Raw genomic sequence first — 12,790 nt, 5'->3', positions numbered from 1 at the left:
TTATACAGGCAGTTTTAAATATATAATTTGGGAAGATGGAGTACTGCCAATAATAACTGTGTAATTGCATCCAGTTTGTTGCTTTCCAAAGCTAAATCCACAATGATCACATTTGGGATGAAAGAAACAATTGTGCCAAGTGATTGTGGTTGTAGTGCTTGTGCAAAATACAGAGTGCACCATTGTAAACTCAAAGGTGGCATACAATATTTATTTACTTACAACACATTTTGTGGTGTGTATCCTGATGTACTCTGTATTTCTGCAGAGCCACAATCTATTGATTCTTTTGATGTTCATGCAAAATGCTGCTAGTGTCATTTCAGACATCAATGTCAACCTTCTTTTACTGTCTTTATCAGTACATCATGTATAAAAGAAGGCTGAGATAACAAAAAGTCTGTCTTGACATATATGATTAACAACCTTTTTATTATCAAGAGTTAGTAATGATGTTATGCAGTCATAATGGTAACACCTTATTTATTCACTGCACAACTTAAGTGCGTTGATTTGTGATTTTGACCGTGTTCTCAGTGATTGATTTTTAGCTGTTCCTCCAATATAACCTGCTATATTTAAGAATAAATAAGGTGTTGCCACTTCTATTTTATATTTTTTTGCATATCATGCTGAATTTATATGCATTCTGCTTTAATAACATCTAAAAGTAGACTATTAGCCTCAATTGCTACACTAACATCCTTATTTTCTTGGATGCTGACCATTACTTCCCCTTTCTTCGCTTTGGCAACCCGAAAGGCTGTGGAGGAGGATGTCTTTGGTGATTATGTCACAGAGGCCACTGCCATTGCTCCAGAACCCACCCTTGTCCCAGAAACGGACAACGTTGACAGTGGGGCAGACGCATATGACTTTAAGGAATATGACCTAAAGGAGTATGACTTGGGCGAGGTTGACAACAGGTTGTATGATTACGGGGCATATGATGAGTATGGCACAGCCCAATCCAAACCCACGGCGGCCAAGGATGATGAGGTGGGCCCTGGGGTTGCTGCTGAAACCGACGTTACTGAGAGCTCCGTAAGTATCACACCCTGACTTGCTGACTAAGGGGTGTGTGCATGAACGGCACATGCTAGGGACTCATTCTGTCTTCCAGTGCACGCCTTTCTGGTCGGTTGCTTGGCATGGGAAATGTGTCATTGACATGTTGAGTGTGGAGTCAGTAAATGCGTCTCTGTCTTGTGACTGCCTGTGACTGGTGATTTAATGACTGACATCTATGATACAGACAATGCATGCATCTCTGTTTTGTTTGAAAGGACATAACTGGATACTTCATAATTTAGGATATTTTGACATACTCTACAACGTGCGCACAAGTAGAGAAATCATTCACACTTAAGCATCTTCTTTTTTATAACTTCATCTCTCCACACACAGCCTTCAATCAGTGAATGTCAACCCAACTTCAATCAAACAATCTATTTGTGTTATTCCGTGAGGTTTGCATGTCAACAATGATCTGCTGGTGTTTATTATTGTTTTATTTGGTCACCATTAGCCACACTGCACAATGGCAATGCAATGACAGCATTGCTCCATTTCAAGCATATAGAGTAGAGGTCCATTCTTGCTCATCACGACTAACATTTGCCTGTTTTGTCATCACAATTTGTGTTATTCTTGATTCACTCTCTGCCTCAACTCAATATACGATATTGATTGATTGAGTAAAATTTGTTCTGACACTCTTTTCATCAGTCTATTTGCCTCCTGAGCCATCATTGCTCATCATTGCTATCATTCAACTGTGGACTGTAACTGAAGTGTGAAGACTGTCACCTCTGTGCTTGCTTTGTAACTGCAGGTTGCTGGTGTTGAAGGAGACCTTGGCCAGAAAGGAGAAAAGGGCGAGCCAGCCGTAATTGAACCTGTAAGGCCCCAAAATTTAATGCTGATGTACTAAAGTGATTCGATCATGATTAAATGCCATATTAGGTCACATGATTCTGCTGCAGTGTAAGATATAAGTTTTTTCATGACCTGGAACTCTCTTTCTTTTACTATGAATTGTAAATACTCTAAAAACAAGTGTAATAAGCACTCTTTTTAAGATCCATGAAAAACACTAATCAAAAAACTTCAAATTGCAGCTGCCTTTTCCTCAAAATGTGTTGACTCATTATGAACTATTCTGTAGCACTGGTACCTCACAGGGCAGCATTTGTGGTGTTAAACAATGTGTTTGTTTTTCAAGGGCATGCTGATTGAAGGACCACCAGGACCCCATGGCCCAGCTGTAAGTATATTGTCAAAAGCAAACCCAAAAAAAGTTGACAGAAGTCAATGTTTTGTACCTAAGCATATTTTTTAAATATCCTGGCATGCTGGTGGTCTGCTGACTTAGCTTTGTCTTTTCAGGGTCTTCCAGGTCCCTCAGGCCTACAAGGACCCCCAGGACCTTCTGGAGATCCTGGTGACAGAGTGAGTTGCTATTTATGTCTCCAAACCAGCCACATGTTTCTTTGAATGTGTGCATATTATGAATATAGTCTGTGTAACTTGTATCTCAGTTGTGTATATTGTACAGTCAGAGGACAATGTAAAAGAACAAGTGAGACCGTTGATCAGTGTAGTGATGCTCTACATACCTTAGCTTTGATAATGTTTTTCTATGAAATTAAAGTGCAATTTAACATGAGTCAAGTACAAATTTAAGAGACCAAAAAAATCAACCAAAATGAAACTAGTGATGATCGATGACTCTGGTGAACAATGTAAAGACTTTTGTGTCAAATAGAGTTGTTTTATGTAAATGTGAATCAGGCCCCTACAACAAAGTGTTTTACTTAGCTGCATGTTGTTAAAATATCTAATGTTATAACTTTATGTTAACAGAGTAAATAGCTTCAGTGTTTTGAGATCATGCTACTTACTTACTATCTAAGTAAGTAACTATACTTACTTAAGTGTTAGCATGCAACACCACAGCCAATGATCGAGACAGGATTTTAGTGTGTACGTTATTATCACTTAATTGGTAAGGTGACTGGGGTCACAGTCTGCAAAAATTGGGTGTGTTCATTTAATACCCCAAAAAATTTGACTCAGGCACTATATGTGCCACATCAAGTTTTTTATTGGCAGATGCCCAATAAAACTGTTTCTTGGGGCATCTCAAACATAGTTTGATTGCTTAACTCAACATGGTGAAAATTAAATAATCATGGCTTACAGTGGTTACAAACTTTAGAGAGTGACTATCAGTTTAAATACACAATAATGACTGCAAGGAGTCTCAATATAGAAAAATAATAGTTTTGTGTTATGATATCATATGCCTAGGTCTCATCCATTATTTCTTTCTCTTTCTTCTTGCTCATGCATTATTGCGTACTTCAGCACTGTGCTCAAATAATTCTACACAAGACCTTGTAGATGAGACATGATAGTGAATATTAACAGGTCAATTATCACGGGCAAACTCTTGATGGTTATAAGATGAGGAATGACTTTGGAGGAAGAGGAGCACATGTTAATCACACTTACAAATAGCACAACTCATGCATGTACTGCTCCAAAACATTTGAACATTTCAAGATCAGGCACATTTTTCAAAGTATTATTTGTATAATCAGTGTTTGGATATGTATGTATATATATTTTGTCATTTTTCTACATTTGTTTTACATTCTTACAGTATTCATGAGTGATTTTCAGTGATCTACACCATCATAAATTCTTAAAATTCAACCCAGATGTAAATGTTATTACTTTGAAGCCACAACATGTTCATATTAGTGTTGTGATGTCACAGAGCCAACAGAAAATGAGCAGGCAGTAAAGCAACCTTAGCTTAGACCTCATATATTATTCATTTAACTTTCAAACTTAAGTTTGCATGTAGTAACACTACATATACACAAACTGCACAAGTTGTTTACAAAGGAGTCACTGGAGGACTGCTAAATCAAAAATCTCCATCATTCAATTGTTGTTTTTACATTACTTTTTTACAGTTCTAACACAGTTTATCATTTGTTGTGTCTCCTCTGTATTGCAGGGTCCTCCTGGTCGTGCTGGTCTGCCTGGTGCTGATGGTTTGCCAGGACCCCCTGGTACCATGCTAATGCTGCCAGTAAGTACTCAGAATAATTCAACTTTAGTACATATCAGAATCATTTCTTATGTTCTGAGTAATGAGAAACCATGGCCAACAAACTAAGTAACTTTTTAAATGTTTGTGTGTATTAAACAGTTCCGTTTTGGTGGAGATGGTGAAAAGGGTCCAGTGGTATCGGCCCAAGAAGCCCAAGCTCAGGCCATCCTCTCCCAGGCCAGAGTAAGTAGACACAGACATTAAACTAGCCACTGGGAAGCCAAACGGCCCTGGAGAAACCCCCACCCCCGCCCTGCTCCCTGCACACAGCTGTAGGGAGAAAGGAGGGGAAGGATGAGGGAGACAGTATTTTGGTGGGGAGGGGAGGGGGGTTACACTGTGTTTCTTCGGCCTTACAAGGCTAAAAGAAGACATGCCGAGCAGGCTGAAGAGCGACAACATAAAAAGGCGACTTTGAACAGATGGACAGACAGGAGAGACTGTTAAAAATACTTTAGGGGCTCTCATTCTGCGGGTGGGCTAAACCAACAGGTGTACAAAATGTTTTTGTGTGTATGTGGGAGAGGAGTTGGATTTTGGTTTGGCCTTGGTATTTAGGTGTCCTGGTGGATTCTGCTTGTTATCCCATATTAATTTCACCATCAGACACCACAGTGAATAAAGAAAGGAAGTGTGGAAATACATCCATGAGTGTGCTGCCCCGAAGATAGTAATTAGAGAATTATCCAGAATTTGAACACTATTGAAATGGAACCAAAAGAATTGTACATTATCATGTCATGTGGTGAAATTATAAAGCTATTGTCGTGTATGCTGTGCTGTTACATAGAGCATTGAGCAATATGTTAAAAAAAAAAAAAAAAAGCTACAGCAGATCTTAGAAAATAATGTATACCACCAAAGTAAAACAAATCATAACACAGTGATTTTAATTAGACTGTGTTCTGTCAAAACATAACACACTCCACTCCAAACTAAAATCATAGGTTCAATTTGGCATGTGACAGTGTTACATGTAACCATAAAACTGAAGAAAAAAATAGAAAAATCTTTCCTCCAATACTGTTTTGAATGAATGTCTTGACCTTGTTCCTGTCTGTGTCTGCCCTGCAGCTGGCTATGAGGGGACCCCCAGGGCCAATGGGTTTGACAGGAAGATCAGGGCCAGTGGTAAGTCTTTTTTTTTCCTTCCATTTTTTACCAGCACTATTACTGAAAAAAAAAAGAAAATACAAAAAACTGGGGAGCCAGGTGATTGAAAAACATATTTGATTTGGAGTTTGGCCCTTTACCTTTTTGGCAACATAGCATAACATTATCTCCTATAATGTCATAATGATTACTTTAACTACACACACACATATATATATATATATATATATATATATATATATATATATATATATATATGTATATAATAATCATGAAATGTGTCTGTACTGTGCTGTCCATTCAGTATTATATGAGGAAAAGTGTCATCCATATGTTATTCATTATTTTTTAATATTTCCTCTTGAAAAATCAATTGGAAGAGACAAACAATACATACCAGATTACTTGGTACTTTGTGACTCAGTGGCCACAATGCCTGTCTGTTGCTATCTAGGTGCTGCCATTTGCCAAGAAATTTCATTCTGTTGTTGGTTCACCCCCCTCCTCTCTCTTGGGCTTGTTGATACACGATCCACTATTTATGTGCAGGAAAAGGCCCTACAAAAGACACGAAGAATTACCCTCTGTTAAATCTGCCCTTCACAGGCTAAAGGCCAAGCATATCATCTGAAATGATATGGCAATAAGTAGACACAAAATTGTGGATGAGATCAAGAATGTGTGACTTTTGTCTGCTGCAAATATATCTCACCAAAGTGTTTCCTTTCTTGATTTAGAACAGTATTTGTTTTAAACTCAGCATTACAGACAGTTGAGCTGTTTTATGATGCTAAATGTCTGTCTGTAATTGCCAAACCACCATCTGTGCATCCATACTTGTCTGCTACAGATTACAGTATACAGTATGCCCCAAATCTTTGCCTAGACCGACAATTTAGCACTGCATTTTTAGACTAAAGTACATGCTAAAGGGCACCCAGTTGTGTTAATGTGCCTGCATTTTCATGTTGTTTAATTTTAGGCTTCAGATGTTGATTTTGAGCTTTCAGGATATCATCACAAACCTGTTGAAACTGATGCTATTAATTAATATGCTTGTAGCATCCAAATGAGTAGTACTGTTTGTGTTTGTGAGCAATGTTTTTTATGAGAATTTAAAGGACCTTATTGTCTTACAGTGTCTTCACTTGAGTAGCCAGGTAGCTCATGCATCTGTTGTGAAAGTGGATTTCTGAACACACAAAAACAATGTGCATATTAAGATAAATATCGCCATCTGCTGTTTTCTTTAAACTATTTTTAAATCCATCTGTATTGTAACAAACTGCTGGTGTCACAGGTTGAATGGAGTGTTTACATGTTTGGTTTGTGTTGTCCCTCTTTAGGGTCTACCGGGTGGTAATGGGCACAAAGGTGAAGGTGGAGATCCTGGTCCTCAGGTGAGAAAGATGTGGTGCTCCTATGATGAATAAAATATCTCTCATCAGCTGTTGTAGGACACATCGCAGGTTAATAGGCTATGAAACATTGGTCACTAAATGGTCCTCATGTGTCTGCACAGGGTCCCCGTGGAATCCAAGGGCCTCCAGGACAAACTGGCAAAGCTGGCAAAAGGGTGAGCGAACTCAATGACCTGGTCCACTCTCACTGCTCTGTGTGTGCGCGCATGTGTGTGTGCTCACATGCCTCTGTGTTTATTGTTGTGCGCGTGTGCGGTTGTTTGTACTTGTGCTCACTGCTCAAACGCTGAGAGGCTTATATCCAGTCCAACAAACAATTGCTTGATATCTGCTTAAAGGCCTACGCTGCTTCCAATCCTCGGATCAATGGCCGGCCAGTTAATCTGTCTGAAAATGCCAAAATGGGAAAACTGGCTACGGATGTGGGGCGTAATTAGCTTCACAGTGCAGTCACTCTACAGGGCCAAATGTCTTGACCTACTTGGTTACTAATAAACATAAAACAGTCATTGGCAAATTAGTAATACAAGCTTGATTCATGGGTCAAATGTGGTAAAATAGCTGATTTTTAATGTCACAAAATGTGATGTGACAACTCATTATCTGTCATATGAGACTACATTTTTCCTTGCATCTCCCTCTCTGTCACTGTAGACTGTCTAAAGAAAAACTATTAAAGCAACTATGACGAAGAGAAGAAGGAGGATGGTTTAATTATCCCTGCAACAGAATATAAGATCAGTATCAGACTAAGAATTATATAGTATGTTAATGCTCGTTTGGTATTCTTTTCAGGCCATACTTTTTCTTATTACTTATTTTCTATAATTTGAAGCTGGCAGGAAACTTCATAGATGATTAGCAGCTTTCCCAGTTCCATTCCCACCTCCTGATTGTTTAATAGATTTTTAAAAATTGCTATTTAATATTTTCTGACAATTATTTGTGTTAGTCAGCATTATTTCTCCTCCACTGCTGGTTATGTGGTGCCAATTCCATCTATTGCTTCAGGCTGTGCACTCAGCAGTTTTCTGATTTAAAATGCCTGATTTTTCTTATTACTGGCAAGACTCTACACATTACAACAAATAACCTGCAAACACCCACAGGACTCAGAGTGACTAATTTACAACAGAATCATATCCAAAACTTAATAGATTAAACTTTGTGGCAATATGTAAATATGTATGTGTCTAATCTTTCTGCTGCTGTCTCTCAGGGTCGTGCCGGAGCCGATGGTTCCCGCGGGATGCCCGGAGAGCCAGGCTCCAAGGTACCAAATGCCGACTCCCTATCCTTTCATGTTCATGTCACAAATTACAAATTAAAAATAGTGAAAGTTTCATCTTTTTTAAAAGGTATTACTTTTTGCATACTACAGAGGTGATGATGAGTCAATGTTGTGTGGTCTGATGACATCACCCGCTGTGTTTCAATACAGGGTGACCGAGGCTTTGATGGACTCCCTGGATTGCCTGGTGAAAAGGGACACAGGGTGAGTACAATAGGTTGATATCATGTTTTATAAAATGTATCACAAACATACAATTTGTGATGTTCTCAAACAACAGCTTTTTAGTCCTTTACTGTCGCAGATTCCTCTGAATTTGAATAGTTGTGAGATTTTTCCTTTTAGAGAAGTACAAAATAATATTTCTTCAGTGAGAAACAGCTTTTCTAGATGTTTTTAAGCTTATGAACAAAACACTGTTGCTCCTTGTGATAAATCACATCGTCACAACATAATCCTCTAGTTATTGGGGATTTGTCTTCTTGGATTACATTGTTTAATGAAAGGGTGGGTATCTTTAAAATGGTAACATTTTAGGATGTAATGAAATATATTTGGCTGCTGTCACCAGCCAAGTTTGGAATTTCAATATCTGTGTAATATCACAATGATGATAAACCTCCTTAAATGTTGGTGTGATGACTGAATACCTCCAATGTCATGTTGGGAATAATTTAATAAGAGATTATATTTGTTTCATTTCATGTAATGTGCCTTCTCATAACTACATAGAAATATTTACTAAAGCCAGATATTTTGATGCATTCCAACGTTGTAAAATGATCCACATCTTATAAAGAAGACTGGCACAAATTACTTGGATGCATGGAGGGTATAGGAAACCTAATTAAAGTTGTCTGCATTTTTATTGCAGACTGCATCAGCCTGATACACTCTACCAGTAATCCCAAATCTGATTTACGATTTTAAATACGTATATCTTTAACCACAATTTAATGAACCAGTCTGTAGTAGAAGGTCATCTTTAGACTCTTCATATTTTGTAATGAAATATCAAATAATATGGTCAGTCTACATTTCTTTAGTTCAAATGATAATAAAAATATGATCACACACAAACTCTTTTTCTTCTTTCTCTCTCTCTCTTTCTCAGGGCGAGCTAGGGCCAATGGGACCCATAGGTGCCCCTGGAGAGGATGGACAGAGAGTAAGTACTTCCCCTTTTAATTAAACATCCTTTATAATGTTTTAAGGTCCAGTGTTTAGAGTTTAGTGGCAGCTAGCAGACTTGGCATAAATGGAATACAATATTCACAAGTATGTTTTAATTAGTGTATAATCACCTCAAAATAAGAATCAAGTTTTTGTTACTGTAGAATAAGCCCTATATATCTATATAGGGAGCGGGTTCTCTTCCACTGAACCCACCATGTTTCTACAGTATCCCAGACAGGACAAACCAAACACAGACTCTAGAGAGGGCCTTTTACATGTTTTGACTTCCGTGGCAACTTTAGGTTCGCCTACACACTTGGAGGGGGAGGGTATTCAGCTGGTTGCAATATGCAACCTGACCGCTAGATGCCACTAAACACACTGGTCCTTTAAGAAAAATTGCCCTCAACTGGGGTGAACCACTTGCATATTCAGTTACCATCTGTGGCTCACGAGCTCAGCCCTCGGGCAGCAGCATCTAGGTGGAGACTATGGCCCTATTCACACCTAGCATTAAAATGTGTCTTGGGTGATCACATCACAGGTGGACAGCTACAGGTGTGAATGCACCCAAGATACATTGAGGATGCACTGAGGTGTGATCACATTCAGAGGTGGTCTGGGCTGCATATGGCCACATTCTTTTAGAAGCGTGTACAGAATGTGTCCTGAGCCACATTGATAGATTAAAATTAAATGGGTTAGCCCCAATGTTTGTGACAATGGATTAGCCTAAGTTTACCAGGCTCACTTTTAAAGACTTTTATTGACGATTTTGGCTGTTCCTAACAGAGAAAAGCCTAGTGGTCATTCCAGTCTGTTCAAAGTTTTGCTCTCCTCTATACCACTGTCGGTCTTTGCAAATGGAAATGATGTATGTTTATTTGCATATAGAGCAGCGAAGTGAGAGCTGATCCTAAGTGGTCACTCAAGATGTGAAGACGCATTCTAATGCCAGGTGTGAATTGAGCTATCCACTTGTGATCAGATCACCAAAGACTCATGTTAATGCAAGGTGTGAACAGGCGCTATGGGCTGGGAAGGAGGAGGATTTGTGTTTAATCTTTCCCTCCTGTGAAATTACACCACTCCACCTCCCCCTACTGCCACCTCCAGGCTGTTACTGCATTCAGCTTTGTTTGGATAAATTGAGATTAAGCCCTGACTAATAGAGGCTTTCAACAGCTGATTTTGGAACTAATGTGTTTTGATTATAATTAGTGATAGTTGATATGTAGTGTTTCAAGCCAGTATTTCCTTCAGTTGTTTATGTATAGAAATAACAGTGGATTAAATACTGAACCTCTCCAGTGAAGGTCAGTTGAGTGACTTGACTTTGACGTTTGTCTTTTTCTTCCCTTAGGGCGAGGATGGAGAGATCGGGCCCAGAGGACTTGCTGGCGAGAGTGTAAGACTTGTCTACTGTCGGTTTTATATCATCAGATTATTTCAAACATGTGTGGGACTCCAACAAGCAGCAACAAAATCCTCTTAAAACGTTCATTTCAAGTGATCTCTGACATCAAATCATTCTTTGACAAAAGTATCCACCAGGGGACAGGATTTCCCTACTGTAAATGATTCATCAGTGTATTGAGCATATAGTAAAACTGTCTTCAGTTTAAGTAATTTCTCATTCCTCATAGGGTCCTAGAGGTTTGCTGGGACCTCGTGGTTCTCCAGGACCCCCTGGATCACCTGTATGTACCATCAGCTTTATCATTCCTTCTTCTGATATCAATCCTTATAATTGACATGAGGTATATGTGAATCTTTTCTTCTTGTCTTTTACAGGGTGTGGCTGGAGTTGATGGGCCTCCTGGTCCCAAAGGAAACATGGTACGAACACAACTTCCTCTCCGTAAAATGTTGAAATGGTGTCTTGTCTTTTAAGGCTGCAGAGTTTGGGAAGGTCCTCTGTAAGGCTGTCTATAACTTTACACTTTTAAGGTTTGACTGTTAAAACTCCTTTAAGATTCACAGCTGTGAGGTCAAAGGTCATTCCAATGCCTCAGAGGTCCTGAGAAGGAGAGTAGATACTTAAAAGGCAGCAAAGGATCAGATGTTAAACTGATGCTGCCTTTTTCTGCCATATATTAAAGGTGTTGCAACATCTATGTTACATGATTATAGCTATAGAACAAAATGCTGATCTATGGGCAAAAATGCACCCTCAAGCTTTTGTTATCAGAAAAACATAAATACTACATTTGGTATATCTCTGCATCAGAGAGCAAGAGCTTCTTATTCAAGCTTATATTTTGCCCTGATGTTCAACAGTCACAAATCCATCATACAAGAGACAGATTTTCCCATTTCTGACAGCTGTTTACATAGACCACAGTGACTACATGGCATGTTGTGTTCATGTGTGCGTAAGGACGTTTTTTTGCACTCTGCTCGTGGAACTCACAACAGCATTTATTATTTTCTCGGTCTTAGATGAAAGGAAACCACAGAAGCATTAAAATTAAAGTACACCAGGCAGGGTAGGGGAAGTAGGCACACCAGAACTCTTCTTCACAAAGTAACAACAACTGCTTAATCAAATAACTACTGGAGTGTGCTGAACATCAGACTGCTTGAAGATGTCAAATAGAGTATGAGTACATAGTGCTGGATTTGATATTGAAGTTTGTTTTGGGCTGGTATGGCAAATATTATGTCTTCCCTACAACCCATCTTTTTTACATTTATTTATAAAGGGCCATGTACCATATTTATCATATATCTACCCATTCGTTGTATTGCACAAATATTCAAATCAATCTGGGACTTTTATTCTAATAGTTAAAATTCTGAGTTCGTTTGGCAGTGTAACTAGCTAACAAAAAGCATATTAATGTCTTCTAGTGCCATCATAATCTATCCTGTTGATAGGCAGGGGGTTGGATGGTACCCACCTACCTGTTGACATTGGTGTTTACAATTCAAGTGACAGTGCTGAGGTTTACTCTGGGACTAGTGTTTGTTTTGACAGCCTCACTCTTCTTTGCAGGGACCACAAGGAGAGCCAGGCCCACCCGGTCAGCAGGGAATCCCTGGAACACAGGTGAACGAATAAATCACACTCTTTCTCACCACCCATGACAAAAGCATAAGAAAATGTATATTGTAGATGCATGCACAATGGTGTGCAAATACAGGGTAAATACCACAGACACAGTAGTCTCCACTGCTGTCTGGCATACTATGCCACAAACACCACAAACTCAGAGAAAAGAAAGGAGAAAAGATTTAGTCTGGATTCACCGTTTGGCAGCTTTGGAGCTCAGATGTGTATGCCTGTGATTAATTAAATACGCAGTTGAACAGCCTCATTCTCACAGCATGGTTTGATGTTGTTTATCTCTTCAGGTGTTTGGGCTGTCAAAATAGATGATCATCTTCATTTTAAGTTTTTTTAATTTGCTCCTCGTCTCTTTCTGCCCACTCTTATTCTATTCCTCCTGCCTCCCCCTGGAGACATAAAAAGTGCACACACACACACACACACACACACACACACACACACACACCCCTCAGACCCATTTTTCTCAAGTAATTTTCAGGGGGTTTTCTTGGGAAGGGGGAACATTTTGGGGTCGATCCATTTGAAAGCATCTTATTCATGTTGGTGGAATTCCTGCAAAGCTGCCACACCTGTTGAAGCAAGCTTCAGTG

General features: G+C 39.0%; 1 protein-coding gene across 1 annotated transcript in view; it reads left to right on the top strand.

The window, feature by feature from the left end:
• Positions 1–12,790, top strand: part of col11a1a (collagen, type XI, alpha 1a) — an 83,500-nt gene that overhangs the window by 22,747 nt on the left and 47,963 nt on the right. Inside the window, exons 8-23 of the mRNA XM_062441706.1 lie at positions 763–1,044; positions 1,835–1,900; positions 2,225–2,266; positions 2,389–2,451; positions 4,031–4,105; positions 4,226–4,309; positions 5,201–5,257; positions 6,586–6,639; positions 6,762–6,815; positions 7,880–7,933; positions 8,102–8,155; positions 9,066–9,119; positions 10,491–10,535; positions 10,774–10,827; positions 10,922–10,966; positions 12,126–12,179. Of these exons, the coding sequence (XP_062297690.1) occupies positions 763–1,044; positions 1,835–1,900; positions 2,225–2,266; positions 2,389–2,451; positions 4,031–4,105; positions 4,226–4,309; positions 5,201–5,257; positions 6,586–6,639; positions 6,762–6,815; positions 7,880–7,933; positions 8,102–8,155; positions 9,066–9,119; positions 10,491–10,535; positions 10,774–10,827; positions 10,922–10,966; positions 12,126–12,179 (1,137 nt within the window). The remainder of the gene's footprint in view (positions 1–762; positions 1,045–1,834; positions 1,901–2,224; positions 2,267–2,388; positions 2,452–4,030; positions 4,106–4,225; positions 4,310–5,200; positions 5,258–6,585; positions 6,640–6,761; positions 6,816–7,879; positions 7,934–8,101; positions 8,156–9,065; positions 9,120–10,490; positions 10,536–10,773; positions 10,828–10,921; positions 10,967–12,125; positions 12,180–12,790) is intronic.

The sequence above is a fragment of the Scomber scombrus genome, chromosome 20, assembly GCF_963691925.1.
Source record: "Scomber scombrus chromosome 20, fScoSco1.1, whole genome shotgun sequence".
Lineage (NCBI taxonomy): Eukaryota > Metazoa > Chordata > Actinopteri > Scombriformes > Scombridae > Scomber > Scomber scombrus.
Note: the sequence above shows the minus strand (reverse complement) of the source record. Positions and strands in the feature narration are given on the sequence as shown.